Source organism: Centropristis striata, chromosome 8, assembly GCF_030273125.1.
Source record: "Centropristis striata isolate RG_2023a ecotype Rhode Island chromosome 8, C.striata_1.0, whole genome shotgun sequence".
Lineage (NCBI taxonomy): Eukaryota > Metazoa > Chordata > Actinopteri > Perciformes > Serranidae > Centropristis > Centropristis striata.
In genome coordinates this window covers 10,781,284-10,800,920 of record NC_081524.1, presented here as the reverse complement: position 1 = coordinate 10,800,920, position 19,637 = coordinate 10,781,284, and the positions used below count along the sequence as shown (strand labels likewise).

The window sequence follows — 19,637 nt, the reverse complement described above, 5'->3', positions numbered from 1 at the left end:
TATGAATGGTGTCAGTTGGCCTCAGTGTCTGCCTTGCATTACAGACGCCCTCGCATCTGGCAGGACCCCCGGCAGTGCCAGGAAGCATGCCAGGAATGCAAGGAATGGCCCAGTGAATGATAAGGAGGAAATTCCCCGCAGCAGACTGGACTAAAAGCCCAGAAACAACAGGAGCACGGACAATCACTGGGGAGAAATGAAAAGGATGACGACAAAGAGTGGGACGGGAGGGGATGGGACAGGATGCCTGGACAGACATAGGTCTAGGTTTGACACTAAGACAATAAACACAGTGACAGAGGCTATCCTCAAAAGCCGAGAGTGATGACGAGGATAGGATGGTGACACATGAAGACAAAAGGAATGGGATGGGATGATTGAAAAGAGATAGGTGAGAAAAGAGCCAATGGCCTGAGAGAAAACAAAGTGATTCTGTGGAAGATAATGACTGAACAAATATAGTTATAGATAGTGAGACTTACAGGAATACTTCGCCCCTAAAACTACCATTTGTATCAATTATTCACAGCATGTTCCCTTACATTCGTGAGAAAACCGCTTCTGTTTTTCTTGCATATCTCCATGGTGAATGAAGAATCCAAAAGTGGCTGAAAATGTATTAAATCCTGAATGGATTGAAGTAAATGAAGGTTAGGTTTAACAACAGTAAAACAATATAATAAAAAAGGTTAAAAAACTCTCACACAACTTGTTCAGTATAACCCAAGTCTCATTTATCCAGCCCTATGCTCACCAAAATGTGTGTTTTTGCCAAAATCTTTTGCCAAAACTTGCGCAATCCTGAGACAGCAGTGGCAGAAGTGTTTTGATTTTGCCAAATACACACGTTTGTGAAGTGCTGAGCATGGATACACTAGACTTGGATTATACTAAAAGAGATTGTAAACGCTGTTGTTTAACTGACGTTGATTTACTAAAATCCATTAAAGGATTTTAAAGCATTTTCAGATTTTTTGCTCACTGTGGTATGCTGTTCTCATGACTGGTTATTTCGGAAAAAAGTATTGCACTGGAATTCGTAGCTAAACCCCCAAAATGTTTTGTCAGTTGACGAACAACGAGCCAGGACTTTCTACCAAAAACTGTGTTAATGTCCCCTCGTCGTGCGTTTTTGGTTTTTAAGCCTTTCCATTTCCAACAAGTTCTCCAACCTTAATGAAAGGAAAGGTTGTGTGTTAGTAAGACACATAGGTACATCTGCGTCCTAAAAGTAGCACACATTTACTTTCAAGGTTGTAAAAAAGGCTGCAGTTTCTGTGGACCTTAGTTCAGGGCAAAACACTTCCTGGTAAGGCGTTAGTAAAGACAGTTTAAACATTACAAGGGTGACATAACTACCGCAAGTTGTGTAAAAAAACGGAAGTTACATTCAAAAACGGGATTCAGGTAAAAATCATTTATTTTTGTTTTCACACAGGGTCGAACCCCGTGAAAGTCTGCCATTTGTTCGACCCATCCACCACCCTTGCTGCCTGGACACACTGAAAAAAGAACCAACTTAATTGAATTGTTTCATTTGGTAACACCTAAATGAATTAAGTTCTTTCAAATTAATTTAATAAGTTAGATTAACACAATTGATTTTAAATTAATTTGAAAGAACTTAATTCATTTAGGTGTTACCAAATGAAACAATTCAATTAAGTTGGTTCAACTATTTTCTTTTTTCAGTGCACAACCTATATTGACGTTTTTGACTGGAGAACAGGATGTCCATTTCATTTTTACCTAACCCTAACCAAGTGGTTGTGATAACTAACCTTGACTAAGTGTTTAAAAAGGGTTGAAACTGTAATGGCCACGGGTCACGTTTTTTAGGATATCTTATCAATTGTGCTGCAAAAGTTTTCAGAAAAAATTATACTAAACAAGTTTACACTAGTACACAAGTTTACACTAGTAAACAAGTTTACACTAGTAAACATGTTTTCTTGGTCATTATAAAGGTGAAGTATTCCTTTAAAACAGACCATTACCAATCTCAAGGGTGTTGGACGGTTAATGCTAGGAAGAATCCGTCTTGTGTAAATACGATGTCACATTATCGTGGTAATCGGAGTGACTCAGGGCAAGTCCCGCCCCCTCTACCTCTGATTGGCCCACCCTGATATTCTCACCCTAACCCTAACCAATCTCACACCTCAGGCCTATCTCTTGTGGGAATTTTACACAAGAAGAATCCTTCCTATCCAAATCCGCGTTGGGCAACAACAATTAACAGCTGTGGAACAGGAAGAGGGATAAAGATAGAGCCATGTCACAGGAAAGGCGAACCCCTTTAATCCGCCCCTGATTGGGTGACAGCGAGTGGGAAGAGAAGGACACACACACGCCTCGCAGTCAGATTTCTGGCTGGTGAATCTTTGGGTTTGACAGACAGCAACTCTTTGTGACTCACTGACCCGGCTTTTCTACCGTCTCCCACACTGTACCATCTGCAGAGGCTTTCAAGCTCAGTTTGAAACGCAACATTGCCAAATGCTGATCCAGATTAGCTTTCTCTCCCTAGTGGCCTACTAAATCTGACTTCACATCAGCGTCTGCTAACAAGCAAAGACTACGTCGCTTTTGTCTTTCTGCTGGCGCTGATATGGAGGCAGCCAGTCGGTAATTGTTTTGAGCTGCTAAATTGCACCAGGAGGTATTGGATTACCTACTACCAGGGTAGTCCCCCCACCTTCTCGTTTCCCTGTTTCCCCTGGATTACATCAGAGTTAAGGCTCCTTCATCTGTGAGTAAGCACATACCTCACAGTCACAGGGGAGGCCAAAAACATGTCCAATGTGTTACCACAGAAAGGTGGATAATAGGATATATGGAGGAGGGCAGGAAGTGTAAACAGTCCTTCCTGAACACGTTTTTTATTCATCTCCAATGAAAAGATAATACATGTGGAGGATGGTTGATGGTGATCTAGTTTCTGTTTATGCATGCCTGTGTGTGTGTGTGTGTGTGTGTGTGTGTGTGTGTGTGTGTGTGTGTGTGTGTGTGCTTATTGTTCCTATCTGGCCTAAACCTATCTTTTCTGTATTCACATCGTAAATAATGAAAAACCCAGAAGGAAATTAAACATTATCCATATAAAACTCCCCAGGGTGTCTTATCTTGTGTGACAGTGATTCATCCCTGTAATATCATGATCACAGCATAGACCTTGGCCAATTACAATAACAAAAATTGGGATAGATAAATAAAATTCCGGCCACAGTCTGGGCTTCTTCTCTCAAAAAGCTACATACTGATTAATCTTCAAAGTGAAAAGCATTGTTGCGTGACAAAGCAAGTCCTGTAAGTCGCCTCTGCGGGAAAACTTTCCCAGGTCAGATCAACATTGTAAAGCTCAATAGAGATACAGTAAGTGCATGAGACTTTATTTGTACTTTATGGTGCGGTTGTACAGAACAAATTGGGGTCAGAATTTGATCCAGTGAACAGTTCTGCCTCAGTTTAGGTCAAACCCTCGAATAATGGCTTTGTGCGGTTCCCTGGCTTTTCGACCCATCTGAAACAGCTGACACAAGGCGGATAGGTGGGTGTGTGAGTTTTGAGGTGAGGCAGTCAAAGGCAGAGGTAACTCTGTTTTTTTGGTAACTCCATTAAAAAGAACCCCTGGGAGAATTGGACGACTGACAGCTGAGGTGGAGCCCGGTGCAGCCAAGCAGGAGGGAGAGTGTTTTCATGTGTTTATGTGTGTGTTTTCCTTCACTACTGGGACTTATATATATGGCTGCAGGGCCGTCTCTCAGGTCCCCAGCTGAGTGTGACGGGGGTTCACTCAGGGGTATAGGAACAGGCCTCGGGGACGACCTGTGGAACACCCCCGTTATCCTCCAGGGAGCGATCCTTTTGAGGTGCGGTCCCCCACCACCCTTCACCTCAATGTGCCGAATCAGTGGAAGGCAGAAACCCAGAGAGTATCCCTGACACTAATATGGAAAAAAGCCTGTTTGGAGCGAATATAAGGGCAAATATTATTCTTCCTGAGCGTAACCACGGCGAGCACCTCTGACCTGGCAGTGAAAGTGCTGAAACAAAAAGCCCAAAGACTTTTTCTGCTCCATCAAAGGAGAGCAGCATAAAATAAACATGGCCATCAGATTACCACGCTGAACACGGGGCCGCGTTAGCCCGCTCCGGCTGCCCTGCCGCCCAACCCCATAGCTCTATGGGAGTTAAGTGTGGGGTCCGCTCAGTCAACACCATGACGCAAAATGGAACAAGCCTCTGACAGAAGCCCCAGGCTGATGGAATAAGGCCCCTACCCACAGGCCCACAGGCCCCCCGGCCCGAGAGAAACATACTGAGCGAGAACGAGAGAAAGAGAGAGAGAGAGAGGCAGGAAAACGGGAGGAAAGAAGCGGAAAGGAGGGAAAAGGTAGATGAGGGCATTTTGGAAAAGAGGAAAAGACCACCAGTTCCAAATTGGTGGCAGTGGCCGTGTCCCAAATTGCAAAGCACACACATAAACGCTCTGCTCTGCTGCCCCGGAGAACCAGCAGCAGCAGGCCGGGACAGACAGCCGCCAGTGGAGAGAAGGCCGGGGCAGGGCAGGGCAGGGCAAGGCAGGGTCCAGCGGTTGGTGGTGGTGGTTGTAGCTGCCAGTGAGGCTGTGAGGCTTAGCTGGCTAGTCCTACTAACAGTGGACAGCCTCAGCCCGGTGGATCTGACCTCACAGGGGTTCTTTTATATCCCCGCGTGTGCCTGTGTGCATTTGTGTGTAGGGGCATGCATGTGCGCACCAAAAAAAAAAGTTTGTGTGTTTATGTGTGCATTTCACGTTCGGGTGACGTAACCAGTAAAACAGATCCATCCCTTGAGAAATACCGAGGCTTTTCTCTCGGCCTTTTAGTCATCTCACTGAGGCCCCGCTGTCCATTTCATCCACGAGTCTCCTCATCTCCGACCTCAGCCACAGTCTGCCTTCTGTCTGTATCTGACTGATTTCCCCCCCGGCACCTCTGACCTTCTCACCACTCGTCTAAAAACCTCTTGCAGATTCCTACACCCCCAGTCTGTCTTTTTGTCTGTCTGTGACCTAACAGAGATTCCCCTGCTCCCGTGTTTCCTTCCTGGCTTTAACAGAGGACTTAGCCCGGGGCCATGCACAATGTTCCACAATGTGTTTCAGACTCAAGCTGACTCTGCTGTGACTGTGCTCCTTACATATTTTCAATCTGACCCAAAATGACAAATTTGGGTCAGAACAGGAGCCAGACTCATTAAAGTAATATTGGCCCCCGCTATTCCACACTACTAGTAGAAAACCACTAGTAGAAGAAACCAGATTTCACAACATTTGGTCATGATGACTCCTTTAGACTTAAAGGGATAGTACTTATCTTACATTTAACTACCTGAAAAAGGCCAACCTAAAATCATTAATATCAGTTTAAGTGTATGATTTCACTGCTTTACCTTGCGGATTCACAGCCTATTTGAAAAAAACAAAAAACAAAAAAAAACATCATTAAAAACCTCTTTATTTTCAGTTCAGTCCCAGCTAGGCAAGAATCCTTGGCTTTTAAAAAAAAACCTTTTTATTTTCTTAACTAAACTTAACTGTATTAACTTTTATTTCCTATTTAACTCTAACTCTGTTTTTAGATTGCATTTTTGTTTTTATTTCTATTTCATTGTTTTATTGTTTTGATGATTTTATTGTTTCCATTATTTTTATTTATGACTATATTTGTGTATGATTTTTATTGTATTGTAATAACTGTACAGCATTTTGGTCAACTGAGGTTGTTTTTAAATGTGCTTTATGAATAAACTTTGACTTATCTATTCTCTCCAAGCCACCAGACTCCATTGACAAAACTAGTAATTTTACCTTGCAGAGCACGGGACTTGCTCATAGGACTTGCTGGTTTGATGCTGTATCAATCTGTTTGTTTGTTTCTGTTGATGTGTAACTGTGTTTTAAACTGTTAGTTTGGAGTCACCAAAGTCACAGAATAACCCAAACAAACAAACCAATCGAGGCAGCGATAGATCAGCTACTCCCGTGTTCTGCGGGGTAAAATGACTGGTTTTGTCAATGAAGTCTGGTGATGACTTCAGTTCCTTAAACTTTAACTGACGGCAGGGTAAAGCTGCAAAAATATTCTAAACATACCCTACACTTAAAATGATATTGATTTTCATCCACAGTAGTTCATGGGTTAGCTTCGTGCCTGCTTCTCCACACTGGGGGCGTGCCGACCGCCATCTACTGTCGGTAATACACTGACTAAGGACAAGTACCTCATACAACCCCACCTCAAAAATCCAAACCGTCCCTTTACCCTCACACTTTCCCTTTCCAATTTCCCGATAAAACATGTCTCACAGCCTCCACCGGCGGCCCTACAGTCATTGTATTCTTTTCTTTCCCCTGACGTACGACTTGAAAAAACCTTGTTATACTTCGAGCTTTAGGATGACGCAGGGCTCAGGTAAAGTGTTCCCAGATCCCAAATAGATAGATACTGAGGCCTTTCCAGGTTGTAGCTGTTAGTGTTAAGTGTGGGAGCCATGGGCCCTTTCTGCTTCCTGAAAATGACTCCTGTGTGTAACAACAATGAGCGCAATCACTGTGGTCCACTGGGCCTCACAGCAGCAGCATTGCATTACCGCGCTCGCCTCCCTACTGTTCTCCTTTTCTTTTCATCCTCCTCTCTTTTCTCCTCTGACTCAGCTGTTTTGTAGGAAACTCCGTCTCTTTGAAGAAGGGAAGAATCTTTCATTACTCGACAGCAGGGAGAGAGAAGGAGATGATAGGGAGAGAATAACTGCCCCATTGTCTTCACCCTCCCCTCCCTTCCATCCACCAATGATAATTGTGTTGGGCTAATTACAGAGAGCTGCTACAACAGGTGTGGGACCTTGCACCTGGGTAAAGAGGTCTACTTAGCGTGTGTGTGTTTGTGTGTGTGTGTGTGTGTGTGTGTGTGTGGTGAGAGAGAGACAGAGAAAGAGGGTTGTGTGTGTAGATGACTACGCAATTCTGGGTGAAAGTGTGTATGACATTTTGTCTGTCAGTGATTGAGATCATAGAAAACCGTGTGTGTGTCACATGCTTACTAAACCTTACATGTTACTTAATAGCACTCAGACATTGGTCACCGTATTGTATCTCAGACTACTGTAATATCATACAATCAGTAGGGACCTATACCAGTCTGAACCCCATCTGTGGTTAATTATAAAGCTACAGGCTACATCTGTTTGACATTACTGGAAAGTTGAAATTAGCACACAAACACAGTCTCACTCTCACTCATACACCACATTGAATTTCAAATGAGAGTGATTACAATCACTTAATTGATAAATGTGACCACAGGGAGCCTCTTCTCATGATTCATAATCTATAACCAGTCTTTCTCAGTGGCATGTTTTTGATGTCAGTACAGTAAGGAATTGGGGAGACAGAACCGGAGGCAACAATGATGATGTAAGCAGAGGGGGTCTCTCACGGGACTGATGTTTTTTTGAGCTTTTTACCGTAAAGGAATTCATCTGAGAGGCTGACCGGAAGAAAGGAAACCATTTGGACTGGCGCCAAAAGGAGGAGCATGATAAGTTTGTGGAGACGTCAGACAGCTCTCTCAAAACAAAGAAAGTGGTGAACTGTTTTCTAAAGAAGTCTGGCTGGCTAGACGGTGAAATTGACTGGATATTACCAATTTGTGACAGCTCAATTCAAGCTGTTAGTCACTCCTGTGGATGATATCACCTGTCTGTCTGTCTGTCTGCTCATGACAGCCACTTTCTAACTTATGCTTAATGAGGTGAAGTGTTTTTATAGGGCCAAGGGATTGTACCACATTAATGAAAAGGGAAACCCTTCCAATCAGACCACTTGTGTGTGTCACACCAACAAAGGGAAATGAAAATCCCCCTGCTCTTAACTCACCAGCTCTGACCTTTACGACAGCTCACCTTGGTAAAGGTAACCTTTGTGTGTGGTCGTCACAGTCTCATTTACTTGCTTGAGTCATGACCCCTTCGTAAAATGCTACCATGATTACAGGAAATGAGAGTGTGCCTCTTGGAGCAGACGATAATGCAGTTGTGTGATCGCCTCCTTAGTCAAGCAATTGTACCTGCAGACTCATCATTTCACGTCAAAGGGGGACTGAGTCCTGCATCGCCACCTTGTGGATTAATCCTCTGGTGTGTTTAAGTTGAGGCGAGTGCCAAGCCCAAGGGGCCCTGCTGTGGGAAACAAGCTTGTCAAAGATCACACGGAAACTGTAAGTCTTTAAGACTAGAATTCAGAGTTTTATTAAAAACAAGTAGTTTAAAAACATACATGGAAGCCAAGTGAAACAGTCACGTAAAGCATAACACTGCACAGCCCAACAGACATGGGGTTTAACTCCCTGCTTTAAAATAAATTCTATAAAGACATACCAAAGCCAATACATTTATTTTACTTGAAAATATCTAAATGGATAAATGAACTGATATGGAAAAGTCATGAAAAAAACAACAACCAGACAACAAAATGTTGAAAACATGTCCACTTTGCTTTTTTCCCTGTTTCTGGTGAATGCTTTTTCACTTCTGAGACATCCATAGAGAAACAAATATGTGCTTCCTCAAAGCCGAGTCCTCTGGTTGGCGGGGAGCTCATCCTGGTCGAGACCCCACAAGAACGTGCGGAGACGTGTCACTTCCTTTTGCAGCTCGGGGCTCGGGATTGGCTGGGAGAGGTCAAGACGTGGAGTCTCATTCGGCAGGATTAGAGGAGGATGGTCCAGGAAGCTCTCAAAGATGTCTAAAAGATCAGAAACAAATAAAAAGAAAGACGTAACAGATAGTTTGACTGATTGTTTTGTTAGTTGCCGATTTTATTAAGTATGTATTACCTCCACTCAGCTCTGTGCCTGGCGGAGGGGCCCAGGATGCTGGTGGGGCTCTGGTTGGACCCAGCTTGTAATGGGTGAGCAGGTGGTGCAACTGGGAAGGGCTTAACAAGATATGGTCCTCCTGTAGACTGGGCCAGGATGACTGGAAGAAGAGAGGTTAATAGTCAGTTGGTTTCCCAGTTAAAGCTGGAGTTTGGGACTGTTGTCTCACTATGGGACCATACAAACACATACGTCATAGTCATAGTCAACGTCATAGCTTCTGTACTCCTAGCTGCTGCTCAGTCACTAATAACTCTGTCCTTACTGCCGGTGAAGGTATTGTGTAATACAGGTAGACTGGTATACCGTGTACCCTATCAGAAAGCACCAAAATGCAGCTACGATGTAGATGAGTGAGCAGGGTTGGTACTCTGTGTGCTGCTAATCTAACAAAGTTGTTGTGGAGTTAATAAAGTACTTGCTCTGAGCACAAATAAGCTGTAACAAGTTGCAACAGACACCACTACTAATCAGCATCCTGTCAACTTGTTAGGGTTTGAATGCAGCGTCATTTATATTTTATGTCTCATACTCTAGCTTTAATAATCTTGAGCTGCATCTAAAAAGACCGCACACGTGGCTGTGTTACCTGGATAAGTCGAGTCTTGGGAATACAAAGGAAGTTGACTGTGATTGACAGTTTCTTCATGAACTCAGAGGCTATGTCTCCTAATCCCGCCCCCTGTAGCCAGTCCAAGACTAGGTCCAAGTTTGTACGGATCTGGACTGCTCTGGACCATGAAAACAGTCCATCTAGAGAGAGAGAGAGATAGAGAAAAGAAAGAAAAAAATCTGTTATCAAAAGAAGCACTTAAAGGAGAGTGTGTCAGATTTAGTGACATCTAGTGGTCAGGTTGGAGATTGCAACCAACTGACACCTTCCCTCACTTCTCCCTTTCGAAGCATGCAGGAGAACTACAGTGCAGATCCCCCTTAATCCTTCAGACTGTTCACACTGATCCTTTAAGGAGGAGCTCTGACCTTTAAAGGGACTGTCTAATGTTTGAAAGACAAGATATTTTATATACAATAAAATATAATTGCTCAATTCAATACACTAAGGCTTTTTTCTGCTACAGCACTGCATTGGTGTAGTATGACCAGTTATTTATTTTGTTTGAAACTATTATTGCTGTATAACTGGCATTACTGTGACTCACTTTACTGTTTAAGATTATCTCCTAACTATCACTTCAGGTCACAGGAACTGGTGTTCAGTGAAGGTTACATTCACTCAATCTCACCTCTCTCCAGTAATGTATTGAGCAGAGAGGTGTTGGTGAAGAAGAAGAGGTAGCCAAAGGTTTGGGAGGTGAGGGGCGGGGACAGACACGCCTCCCGCGAAAGCATCAGGGAACAGCGATACACTTCCACCAGCCCGGCAACTCTGGGCGGTAAGGTGGACACATCATCCACCTCTCCTTCCTCGCTTCCTTTCTCTTCTCCCTCTGCACCCTGAGCTCCATCCCTCAGCTTCTCCTTCTCCTGCTCCTCGATGGAGAATGGGTTGGTGTCCAGGAGAGCCGGAAGGAGTGAGTACAGGGTCTTTGTGGACAGAAAGGAGAGAAACTTCAGGTCTCTTATCAAAAAAAGGTTTTGTTTGAGGCACTCATCCATAGTCTGATAGTAGATGGCAGTCAGCATGCCCCCAGGCAGGAGTAATGGCACAGAAACTAAGAAATGTACTGCTATGGATGGGGCCTGCAGCTAAATATATTTAAGCCGGCTTAAGAAATCATTATCAGTTTAAGTTTAAGTCTATTTAAAACATTTTCACTGCTTTACATCAGACAGCCCTGTCCGACGGAGAACTGAAGCCAAAAACAGTAATTTTACCTCACAGAAAACAGGAGTTTCTTGTCTACCGCTGCTTTTATCTGTTAGTTTGTGTTATTGTATGACTTTGGTGTTTTGTAATGGTAAGTTTAGATTCACCAAAGTCACACAATAAAACAGGTGAGGCAGAGATAGACAAGGAACTCCCATGTTCTCCAAGACCAAATTACTGTTTTTGTCAATGCAGTTTTGTGGCTTTGAAGACACCATAGATTACGACTTCAGTAAACTTACACAAGGTGCCAGTCAGTCAGTCCTTCATTTCCGTCTAAATTGAATATTTCAACAATAATTGAATGGATTGCCATCACATGTTGTACAGACATTTATATTCCTCAAAGGGTGAATCCCGCTGACGTTAGAGATCCTCTGACTTCTCCCCCGGCTCCACCATGAGATTCATATTTGTGGTTGAGATTAAAATGTCTCAAATGCTGTTGGATAGATTTTCATCGTTTACTAAACACAGTCAATTTTTAAGTGTGCTGCTGATGCACATTATTCTCCCAGATTGCAAAGCACAAAGGGAATTGAGGGACTGCACACAGCTGGAAGATATTAAAATAAATTGTGGGTGGTGGTGATACAGCTTCAGAAACATCTTGGAAAACAAAATATGTATTAAGTCTTCAGAAAGACATTTTGCTGTCTCTTTGTAAAGTTTAATTGGCAGCGGTATTCCAAAGTATTCCTGCAGTTGCACATATAAAACAATAAAGCATTTTGATTTGCTTGTAGACGAACTGCTAAATGCTAGTAGAATTAGTATGTATTTTGGACATGTGTTATGTTTTTATAATGTACCTTGGTGAGGTGATACACACACTGTTGGAAGGTGTGCATAATGACATCATCCAGCTGCGCCAGAGCTTCTGAGCAGGTGTCCATGTCGGCCGTCAAAACTGGATCCCCCGGAGCTTTAAAGACAAGATCAGTCAGATGAATTTAAGATTTGGTGTCCGCCCATTTTACAGAAGAAGACGGAGTGGGGCTCAGATGCACTTACACTGTAAGGTTATTTTTTTAATCTAAATCAGTCATTTCCATTGCTTTCAAATCACTCTCACCTTCAAACTCCCACTCTTTCTCCATGGTTTCAACTTTGACCTGGAAGAAGTTCAGGAGCTCTGTGGCATTTGACATCCAGAACATCAGGGGTCGAAGGTCAGACGACAGTTTCTGGACATTCGGCGTGCTTATCTCACCTTCCTGCTCTGTGGAACTGGACACATTTATGTAACGCCACAGTTATGTTAGCTGTGAAACATTTGTGAACATTCTCCTGTCAGTGTTTTGTTTATGCTTTAAAAGAGAAACACACCATACTGTGAGTAAAAATAGACTGAGTTAATAATACCAGACTATTTTTGAGCCATTTCTCAACATCACCCTGTTACAATGCTTTCTTCATACCACAAAAATTTACCAAAGACATAACAGCACAAGCACAAATGTATCATGAATCACTCAGCAGGAGATCTCTAAACAGAGGAAACATGACGTAGAACAAAAATGTTCTTACTTTTGCGTGGGATGCTTATCCCCGAATTCCTTAATGTTATCCTGCAAAGAGAGTTGGAGACAGAAGAGAGGAGAGACATCTCGGGTTAGTGTGGGGGTGGTGGAGCAGGAGGAGGGGGAGCGCAGTCTCGCCCTGCAGCCAGGACAATTACAGCACATTTTCCAGCAGGAGGGCAGTGACATCAGCTCATCCTCGCTCCTGTCCACAACGCAGCAGGCCACAATGAAGGGCACATGTCTGTCTGCTGGTTTCTCTGTCTGACTGAAAGTGGCAATGTCAATCTGCCTACCTGATGTTTTTCTGCCAACATGGTAACAACAACGTGGTCATATTGTCCCAAAAAAGGTTTATAGTTCAGTTATTTTCTCCTATAAATGAACCACCACTAACCCTCTCTAATATTATGTTGAGCTGTTGTTCATTTATATGTTGAGAAATATGTTTCTATGGATGGAAATACTTTTGTTCAGAATGAAATATCAAAACTAATAAATGGAGTGACAGTCATTGTTCCCAGAGGATGAATCCTACTGACTCTAGCACCACCAGCAGGTTGATATTTTTGGCTTTAGTGAAATGTGTCAACAACTGGTGGATGGATTGCCATAAAATCTGGTTCAGACATTTATATCCCCCTGAGGTTGAGTTGTTATAACCTTGATGAGCCTGACCTTTAACCTGGCACCATCATGTCAAAATTATATGCTAGGTACTTTGGTTTATGAGCAAATACCTGTAAAACTAACGACATTCCCATCAGCCTCAGCTGTACTTTTCTGTTGAAGAAGCTCAGTGTGGTGGCTTCAGCGGCAAACAGGAGGAGTGTGTGTGAGCTGAGGGAGGCTCAATGAAGCCTGGTTGCTGAAACACGCCACCTGTGACGGCACCCGTCTGTCATTTATATGGACCGTGTCTTTATTTATGAATAATATGAAACCTTAATATAATGTAAATGTAGGTTACTACAACCAGCCAAAAAGGTCACATGTCACTCCGCTGCTCATTGAGCTCCACTGGCTACCTGTTGCAGCCCGCATCAAATTCAAATCTCTAATGCTGGCCTACAAAGTTGTCTCTGGTACTGCTCCTACCTGAACGCCCTGATTCAGACATATGCTACCTCACGACCCTTGCGCTCTTCCAGTGAATGGCGCCTGGCTCGGCCCCCCGTTGGTCCAAGGCAATCCAGACTCTTTGCATTTCTTGTTCCCCGCTGGTTAAACACACTACCAGTTCCTACCAGAGCAGGGGCGTCCCTCTCTACCTTTAAAAACCTCCTGAAGACCTTCAGAGAGCATCTTCTGTCCTAGCACCACACGATAATTCTACTCCTCAAAGAATTGTCACTAGCGCTTATTGATGCACTAATAGCTCTTATTGCACTATACCTTGATTGTTTGCTTTTACTCTTCCTGGAAGTCGCTTTGGATAAAAGCTTCTGCTAAATGACTAAATGTAAATGTAAATGGGTAAATTATATTAAAATTGACCTCCCTCATAGTTGTCATGAATGGGTAAATTAGCTATAAAGACCAAAAATGTTTTTTTGTACCAGGCTTTAAAGATGTTTACTCCTGTAAAGTTGGGTATTTTAACATTGGGGGTCTATGGGGATTGAGTCGCTTTTGGAGCCAGTTTCAAGTGGCCATTCAAGGAACTGCAGTTTTTCTTGCCACTTTTTCTTGTTTATCCTATATTTATTAAACATTTTTATGTCTTTATTACAGCGCTAACAGCAAGGAGGTGAATGGGCATGACGAAAGAGACTTGAATCACTTCTCAAGATATTTTTTATAGCAGGTTTGTAATGCAAGCGTATCATTTTATTTCCTACATGTCTTATCTATTTTAATGTGATTGCTCTGTATTGTTTTTTAACATTACTTATTTAATTAGTATTGCTGTGATTGTCTGCTTTATCTCATTGCCGCACTGAATTCTTTTTTTCCTTAAGTAAACAATTTCAACAATTTACAACTTTGTTTTGAAAAGTGTTGTATAAACAAAGATTATTATTATTATCATTATTATCACAGACAGGAAATAACATGTCACAAACGTCCACGGTTGTTGTGGTTGTGTTGTTGTAGTGTTTTACTTACCCAGACAATTTCTTTAATGAGATTGGCTGACTTGAGTAATATTTGTGGTGTGAGAGCAGGGTCCAGGTGTTTGGAGGCATGATCTATCATGATTGACAGGAGATAAGCTGGAGCTAAAGGCCCGCCCCCAGAGTCTGGGGAGGAATTTTTGGAGATTATCTCCTAAGAGAAAAGAGAGGGATAAACACAACATTTGTCATTGGGCTGATTTCTCTATGATACCAGATAAATGATTAGTTGGTAAGGAAGTCTTTGTCTTCCTGTCTCACCTGTAACAGAGCATCTGTGTGCCGGGGATGAAACTTCAGAAGTGCCTCCGTAGAACCCAGGTACTGCCTCAGAGCTTCCTGTCGGTCCACCAACCCTGAGGGGCAGCAGGTGGTGGAGGCATCGGCCTGCCACGGCAGGGTCAATGCCAGCGGTGGAGCTGGAGTCACACGAGGGTCACGGTACAAGAAAAGGAAGTGGTTCCCCAAACCAATCACATCCCCTGGCTTTAGGACTGTCTCCCTGTAAAGAGCCACCCCGTTGTGTGTGACTGCGCCTCCTCTGAAGGGCCGCATCAGTGCTACAATGAAATAAAATTCGATTTAGGTAGACAGCAGGTGTACTATGGATGTAAGTATGACAGTTAGTAACTGTGTTAGTACCTTGTCTGTTTGACGTCTCGGGAACAGCTGAGTCTCTCCTGACCAGTAAGTGTCTGGCCAAGAGGTCAGGGGCCGAGAGGAACGTGTCTACCTTCAGAGGCCTTTTCCCCTTCCTCTCACTCACTCTGTCCTTCTCTCTCTCCCTCACTGTGGGCTTTCTTCCAAACACATGTGTATGTCCCGCCATGATGTACAAAACAAAATCCTAAACAAAACACACAAGAGGGAGAGCAGAAGAAAGTCAGGGAGGTCTGTTATCTTTAAAGTGCTACGGTTTTATATCAATCTTCCATCTCAGGGATGTTAAGTTGAACTGAAGGCGGTTGATAAGGTATGAAGTGTGTCACAGTTTGCTACAATGGAGACCTGTGTGAGGTCATTGTGCGAGATGAAGTGATGTACATAGAGGGGTTTTATTCTTTCGTTGGATAAATTGTTGAGGCATTGTGTTGCTCTGAGGGTGTTTTGTGCAGGATGCTGAATGGGAGAGGCTTGTAGAGAGATGGAAACCCTGATGGTATGTGGCGATTACAGACATGCAGGTATGATGTCATGCACAGGGTGTGTGCACGCGTGTACATCTGCACAAATCCTCTATAAAACTGCCTGTTAGTTTGCACATGTGCACATCAGTGTTGTATGCACCTTGCTCTAGAGTTCACCACATAAATGTCCATGTGTGTTTGTGTCTGTGTTTACATAGTGTACGTGTGTGTGGGTGTTGTTTGTGTGTGTGATATCATCTGTCAGCGTGTCTCGCCTTGCTCTGATCGTAACCCTGCAGCAACAGGAAGTAGGGCCGGTCCGTGGGTGGAAGGATCAGACTTTGTGACATCACTTCCAGGTCGCAGCTGGAGTAATCCTTCTCGTCCTCCGCCGGCTGGTTTGTCCATCCAACTTTTGCTTCAGCTTTCGAAGCTCTAATCTGAAAAAACAAAAGCAGGTTAGGACATGATGTTAGAACCCTGAATGCACCGTTAATTCTCTCTCATCACGTCATCTTCTTTACCTCTCCCTGCGGTGGGTTGATCATGCTCACAATGTTCTTCCTGTCCTGCACTCCTGCAATGTTGTTGGGCCGGCTGCCACGTGGGTCGTTGCTGACGTGATTGCCCTGGCGACGTCGCAGACTCAAATTCATGTCACTGATGCTCCTCCTGAGCTCTGAATTCCTTGCACGGTGACCACGCTCGCTCTCTTCTGGTCCGCCGCCTGATGACATCCTGCTCCTCCGCCAGCGGACACCTGTTGCCCAGACAACCAAGAGGATTGGTCAGTCTGACCCCTTGTCGTGAATTACAACACGTGCCTGTCAAGTATTAAACATACCTTGATTGTTCTCTCCCTCCCTCTCTCGCTCCTTCTCCCTCTCCCTCTCTTCTCTCTCATAGTCGTCCTTTCTTTGGATTTCAAAGCGCCTCTCAAACCCTTCCTTAGGCCGCCACATGTCCACTAACAACAAGGGACATTCCCATGGGGCAACGCTTCTCCGGCACTCTGTCTCCCATTTGATAGCTCCATCTGGCTGCTGGATGGGCTTTCCAATGACATCACACAACAGGAAGTCCTCTGGGCTGTATTTCTGGAGAACTAGAAGGTAATGGAGGAAGGGCGGAGGAGAGGGGGGTTAATTATTTTTCCATAACACCGCTGTTTATGTTTATATTAAGTCATTCCCAATTGGTTAAACATATTTGAGCAAACAATTCCCAGTAATGGGTCGCAGCAGAGGTCCAAAATGAGAGAAAATTTCCCTCTCTTGTACCTGCGTCATCTGTCTCCTCCCTCTCCCTCTCTGTGTACCGGGTGATGACCTGGGCGATGAGCTGTCTGGCTGTAGAGTGAATGTTGGCCAGCAGGGAGCGATAGTTAGCCCCACTGGAGAGGGCATCCCCATAGATTTTGATCAGGCCCGGGGCAGAGGAAGAGGCAGGGGGCAAGTAGTGGTGGGAGGAGGGGGTGGCTGAATGAGCCCAAACCTCCCTCTCCCTCTCCCCCACCGCCCGGTCCCGGTCGCTGTTAGAGCGCCCTCGCAGGAAGAGATGAGACAGGCGCTTTGTGCGGGACTGGGTCCCAGCAGGCCGCGGCCTGAGGAAGGCCGGGGAAGGGGACGGGGATGGGGTAGGGGAAGCCAGCGAGGGGGTGGAGTTAGAAAGGGAAGAGGAAGGAGCCGAGGGGGCCTCGTGGAGGGAGGCTGCGTCAGAACTGGTGGTGGACCTGGGAACAACAGAGGAGGGGAAGACAGATGGAGGAGAGAGGAAGGAGAAAGGAAGGGACCAGTCAGCTGTGAATTATGACTGACAAAACACGGACAAACAACAAGGACTAAAATAAGACAGGGAACGGTCGAAAGGATACGAATGACAGTAGAAGTGAGATAAGATGACATCAAAATGTAAACTGGCACTGAATAATAACTAAACAATAACTGTCATGAATGAGTCTCATAGCCTGAGAACAAAGACGTGACATAGAAGCAAAGCAGGAGATAAGAAAGTGACTTTAGGAGAACTCCAGACTGACTTGACAGAGATAGCGCTGGGCCAGCGACCTCCTAGTTTGGCAAAGTGTTTCCTGGGCGAGTTGATCCACAGACCCACTGGGAAATGGAGCTTTCTGACGCGAGGACTGCCAGACCCCTCCATCTGACAGAAGGAGAGATAAAGACATGCAGATTTTAGGAACAAATCTTGCATTTTTACTTCTGTCGTAAATCAAGATTCTGTAAATGTCAAGTTCCCTCTAATCTGCTTAATCTACCTCCACACTGCAGTGAGGAATGTGTGAGCAATCTCAGGATTGAAACAATATAACAATAGCATGATGTCACCATCAAAAAATATCAACAGGATACCGACAGCAGGTTGTCAACATGGTGAAAGCAAACAGGAGGAAATTAACCCAAAACACCCCAATCAGCCCCTGAAAATCCTAGCAGGAGTTTCCCATTCTCTAACAGGAAGCATCTTTTGTAGGACTCAGGTCCAGCTGTCGCTCTGACAGGGAAAAACCCGCTCCAAAGGTCACCGCCTGCTCTATTCTCAGTGTTACTTCGAGGTAAATTACCATCAAACTTAAGGACCAGACAGGAATTTGGAGGCCTAAACAAAATAATAATAATCCTGTGGAAAACGATCACCTTTATAACTGTAGTAATAATTATAAATAATAAGACACTTTGTCCTATCTTGATATGTGTCTCCACACCTACAATCTGCTGGACAAAAAAAAGATTTTCTAATGAGCAACTTGTCCGAGATGTTGTGGTGGAGTATTTTGAAAACGATTAGATCAAAACAACACAAAACAGGAACACAAATGCTTTTAAAGATTGTACTTTAAATGCACTTACCCACAGTTACTTCTGATCCTTCTGTAGTGCGTTACGATGATTCTTTGCCACCCAAATTCAAATACGCAGCTCAAAGTAATCTAATAACCTTGCATGTTTCCTTTTCCCCGCAACGAAATTCCATTTTCAAAAGGCCCAAACCTGTCACACACCTACATACACATCTCTAACTCTCGATATCCATTAGCTTAATAAACTAAAATACCTTTTTTCTTGTGTTTTTACTCTCTAACTGGACGAGATCTGCTCCCTCTCTCCCTCTGGCTCTCAGCCTCTCTGGGTCTATAGATAGAGAAACAGGCCCATTGTTCTAAGTGACAGAATTTCCTTCCTTTGCAATGGACAACACCTATATCCTGACTGAGTGAGAGAGAGAGGGAGAGATTGGTAGAGAGCGGGAGAAGGTGGAATTTACACACACGTATGAGCTTTTGAGACCTTCTTGGGAATAATATATACTGTATTATACACAACAAAGTGATCTAGATGTCTGTCTTTTGGTCTTTCTGGATTAAACAGAAATGTGGTGTCATGATTTCATCCTGATAAAAATTAATTTACATCAAATAGGGTCTCAAGAATTTGGCCATTAATATCTGATGCTGTATTGTGATAAATATTAGGATATTAAAATGCAGAAAACAGAGCCCAGTTTGAAGTTTTGCTGGAAAGAGGATGAAGGAAACACATGCAGCGAGACAGGAAGCTTGAGGCAGCAACAGAAACACCTGTGATCTTTGACCTTTTCTTCGACAGGAAGATGGTGATGGAAAGAGAAAGGAGACTGCCACTGTGTCCCAGTGCCGGGATATAGTTCCTCCAAAGTCTGCATTTCCAGACTGAATACATCGCCTGTACCCTTGAACCATTTCAAAGGCTCCTCCACTGTTTTAAAGTGTCACTGAGGGTGAAGAGAACAGATGACTTCAATGTAAATGTGGACAACATGCACAGTAGCTGAAACATTAGCCAGATTTTATCATCAGTCGGCATCCAATTGATACAATGAATTATGTGTAACTGTAATTGGCCTTGCTAATCCAACATGTGGACAGTACGGGTTATAGGCCTGCTGTGGGTGATGTTGCCAAAAAAAAAAACAGATCAAAAGAATTTAAAATTAATAGGTTGCTGGAAACATTAGAGTCCCACTGGTTACATCATAAAAGATGTGTTTTCTTGTGGTCTGATGGGACTCCCTTCAAGAATCTGATTACTTTCGGCGCCACGTCAGAAAATAAGGAAAAAGACCTG

At 43.8% G+C, this 19,637-nt stretch overlaps 1 protein-coding gene across 1 annotated transcript; it reads right to left on the bottom strand.

Annotated features, from left to right (window-relative positions):
• Positions 1 to 8,273: 8,273 nt before the first annotated feature.
• rasip1 (Ras interacting protein 1) lies at positions 8,274 to 18,648 on the bottom strand. The gene is made up of 16 exons (XM_059338725.1): positions 18,384 to 18,648; positions 17,555 to 17,676; positions 16,797 to 17,248; positions 16,361 to 16,621; positions 16,041 to 16,276; positions 15,792 to 15,956; positions 15,032 to 15,236; positions 14,651 to 14,949; positions 14,382 to 14,543; positions 12,280 to 12,320; positions 11,825 to 11,979; positions 11,562 to 11,674; positions 10,166 to 10,466; positions 9,511 to 9,674; positions 8,880 to 9,021; positions 8,274 to 8,788 (listed from the first exon to the last, which is right to left on the bottom strand). Exons 2-16 carry the CDS (start codon positions 17,674 to 17,676, stop codon positions 8,610 to 8,612), a joined length of 2,997 nt encoding a protein of 998 aa, XP_059194708.1. The 5' UTR covers positions 18,384 to 18,648; the 3' UTR covers positions 8,274 to 8,609.
• Positions 18,649 to 19,637: the final 989 nt, after the last annotated feature.

Coding starts and splice junctions, on each gene's coding strand:
- rasip1 (XM_059338725.1), bottom strand. CDS start 17,676: ATGGAGGGGTCTGGCAGTCCTCGCGTCAGAAAGCTCCATTTCCCAGTG. Junction 12,321..14,381: donor TCATTAAAGAAATTGTCTGG/GTAAGTAAAACA, acceptor CTCTCTTTGCAG/GATAACATTAAGGAATTCGG. Junction 9,675..10,165: donor CAATACATTACTGGAGAGAG/GTGAGATTGAGT, acceptor CTCTCTCTCTAG/ATGGACTGTTTTCATGGTCC.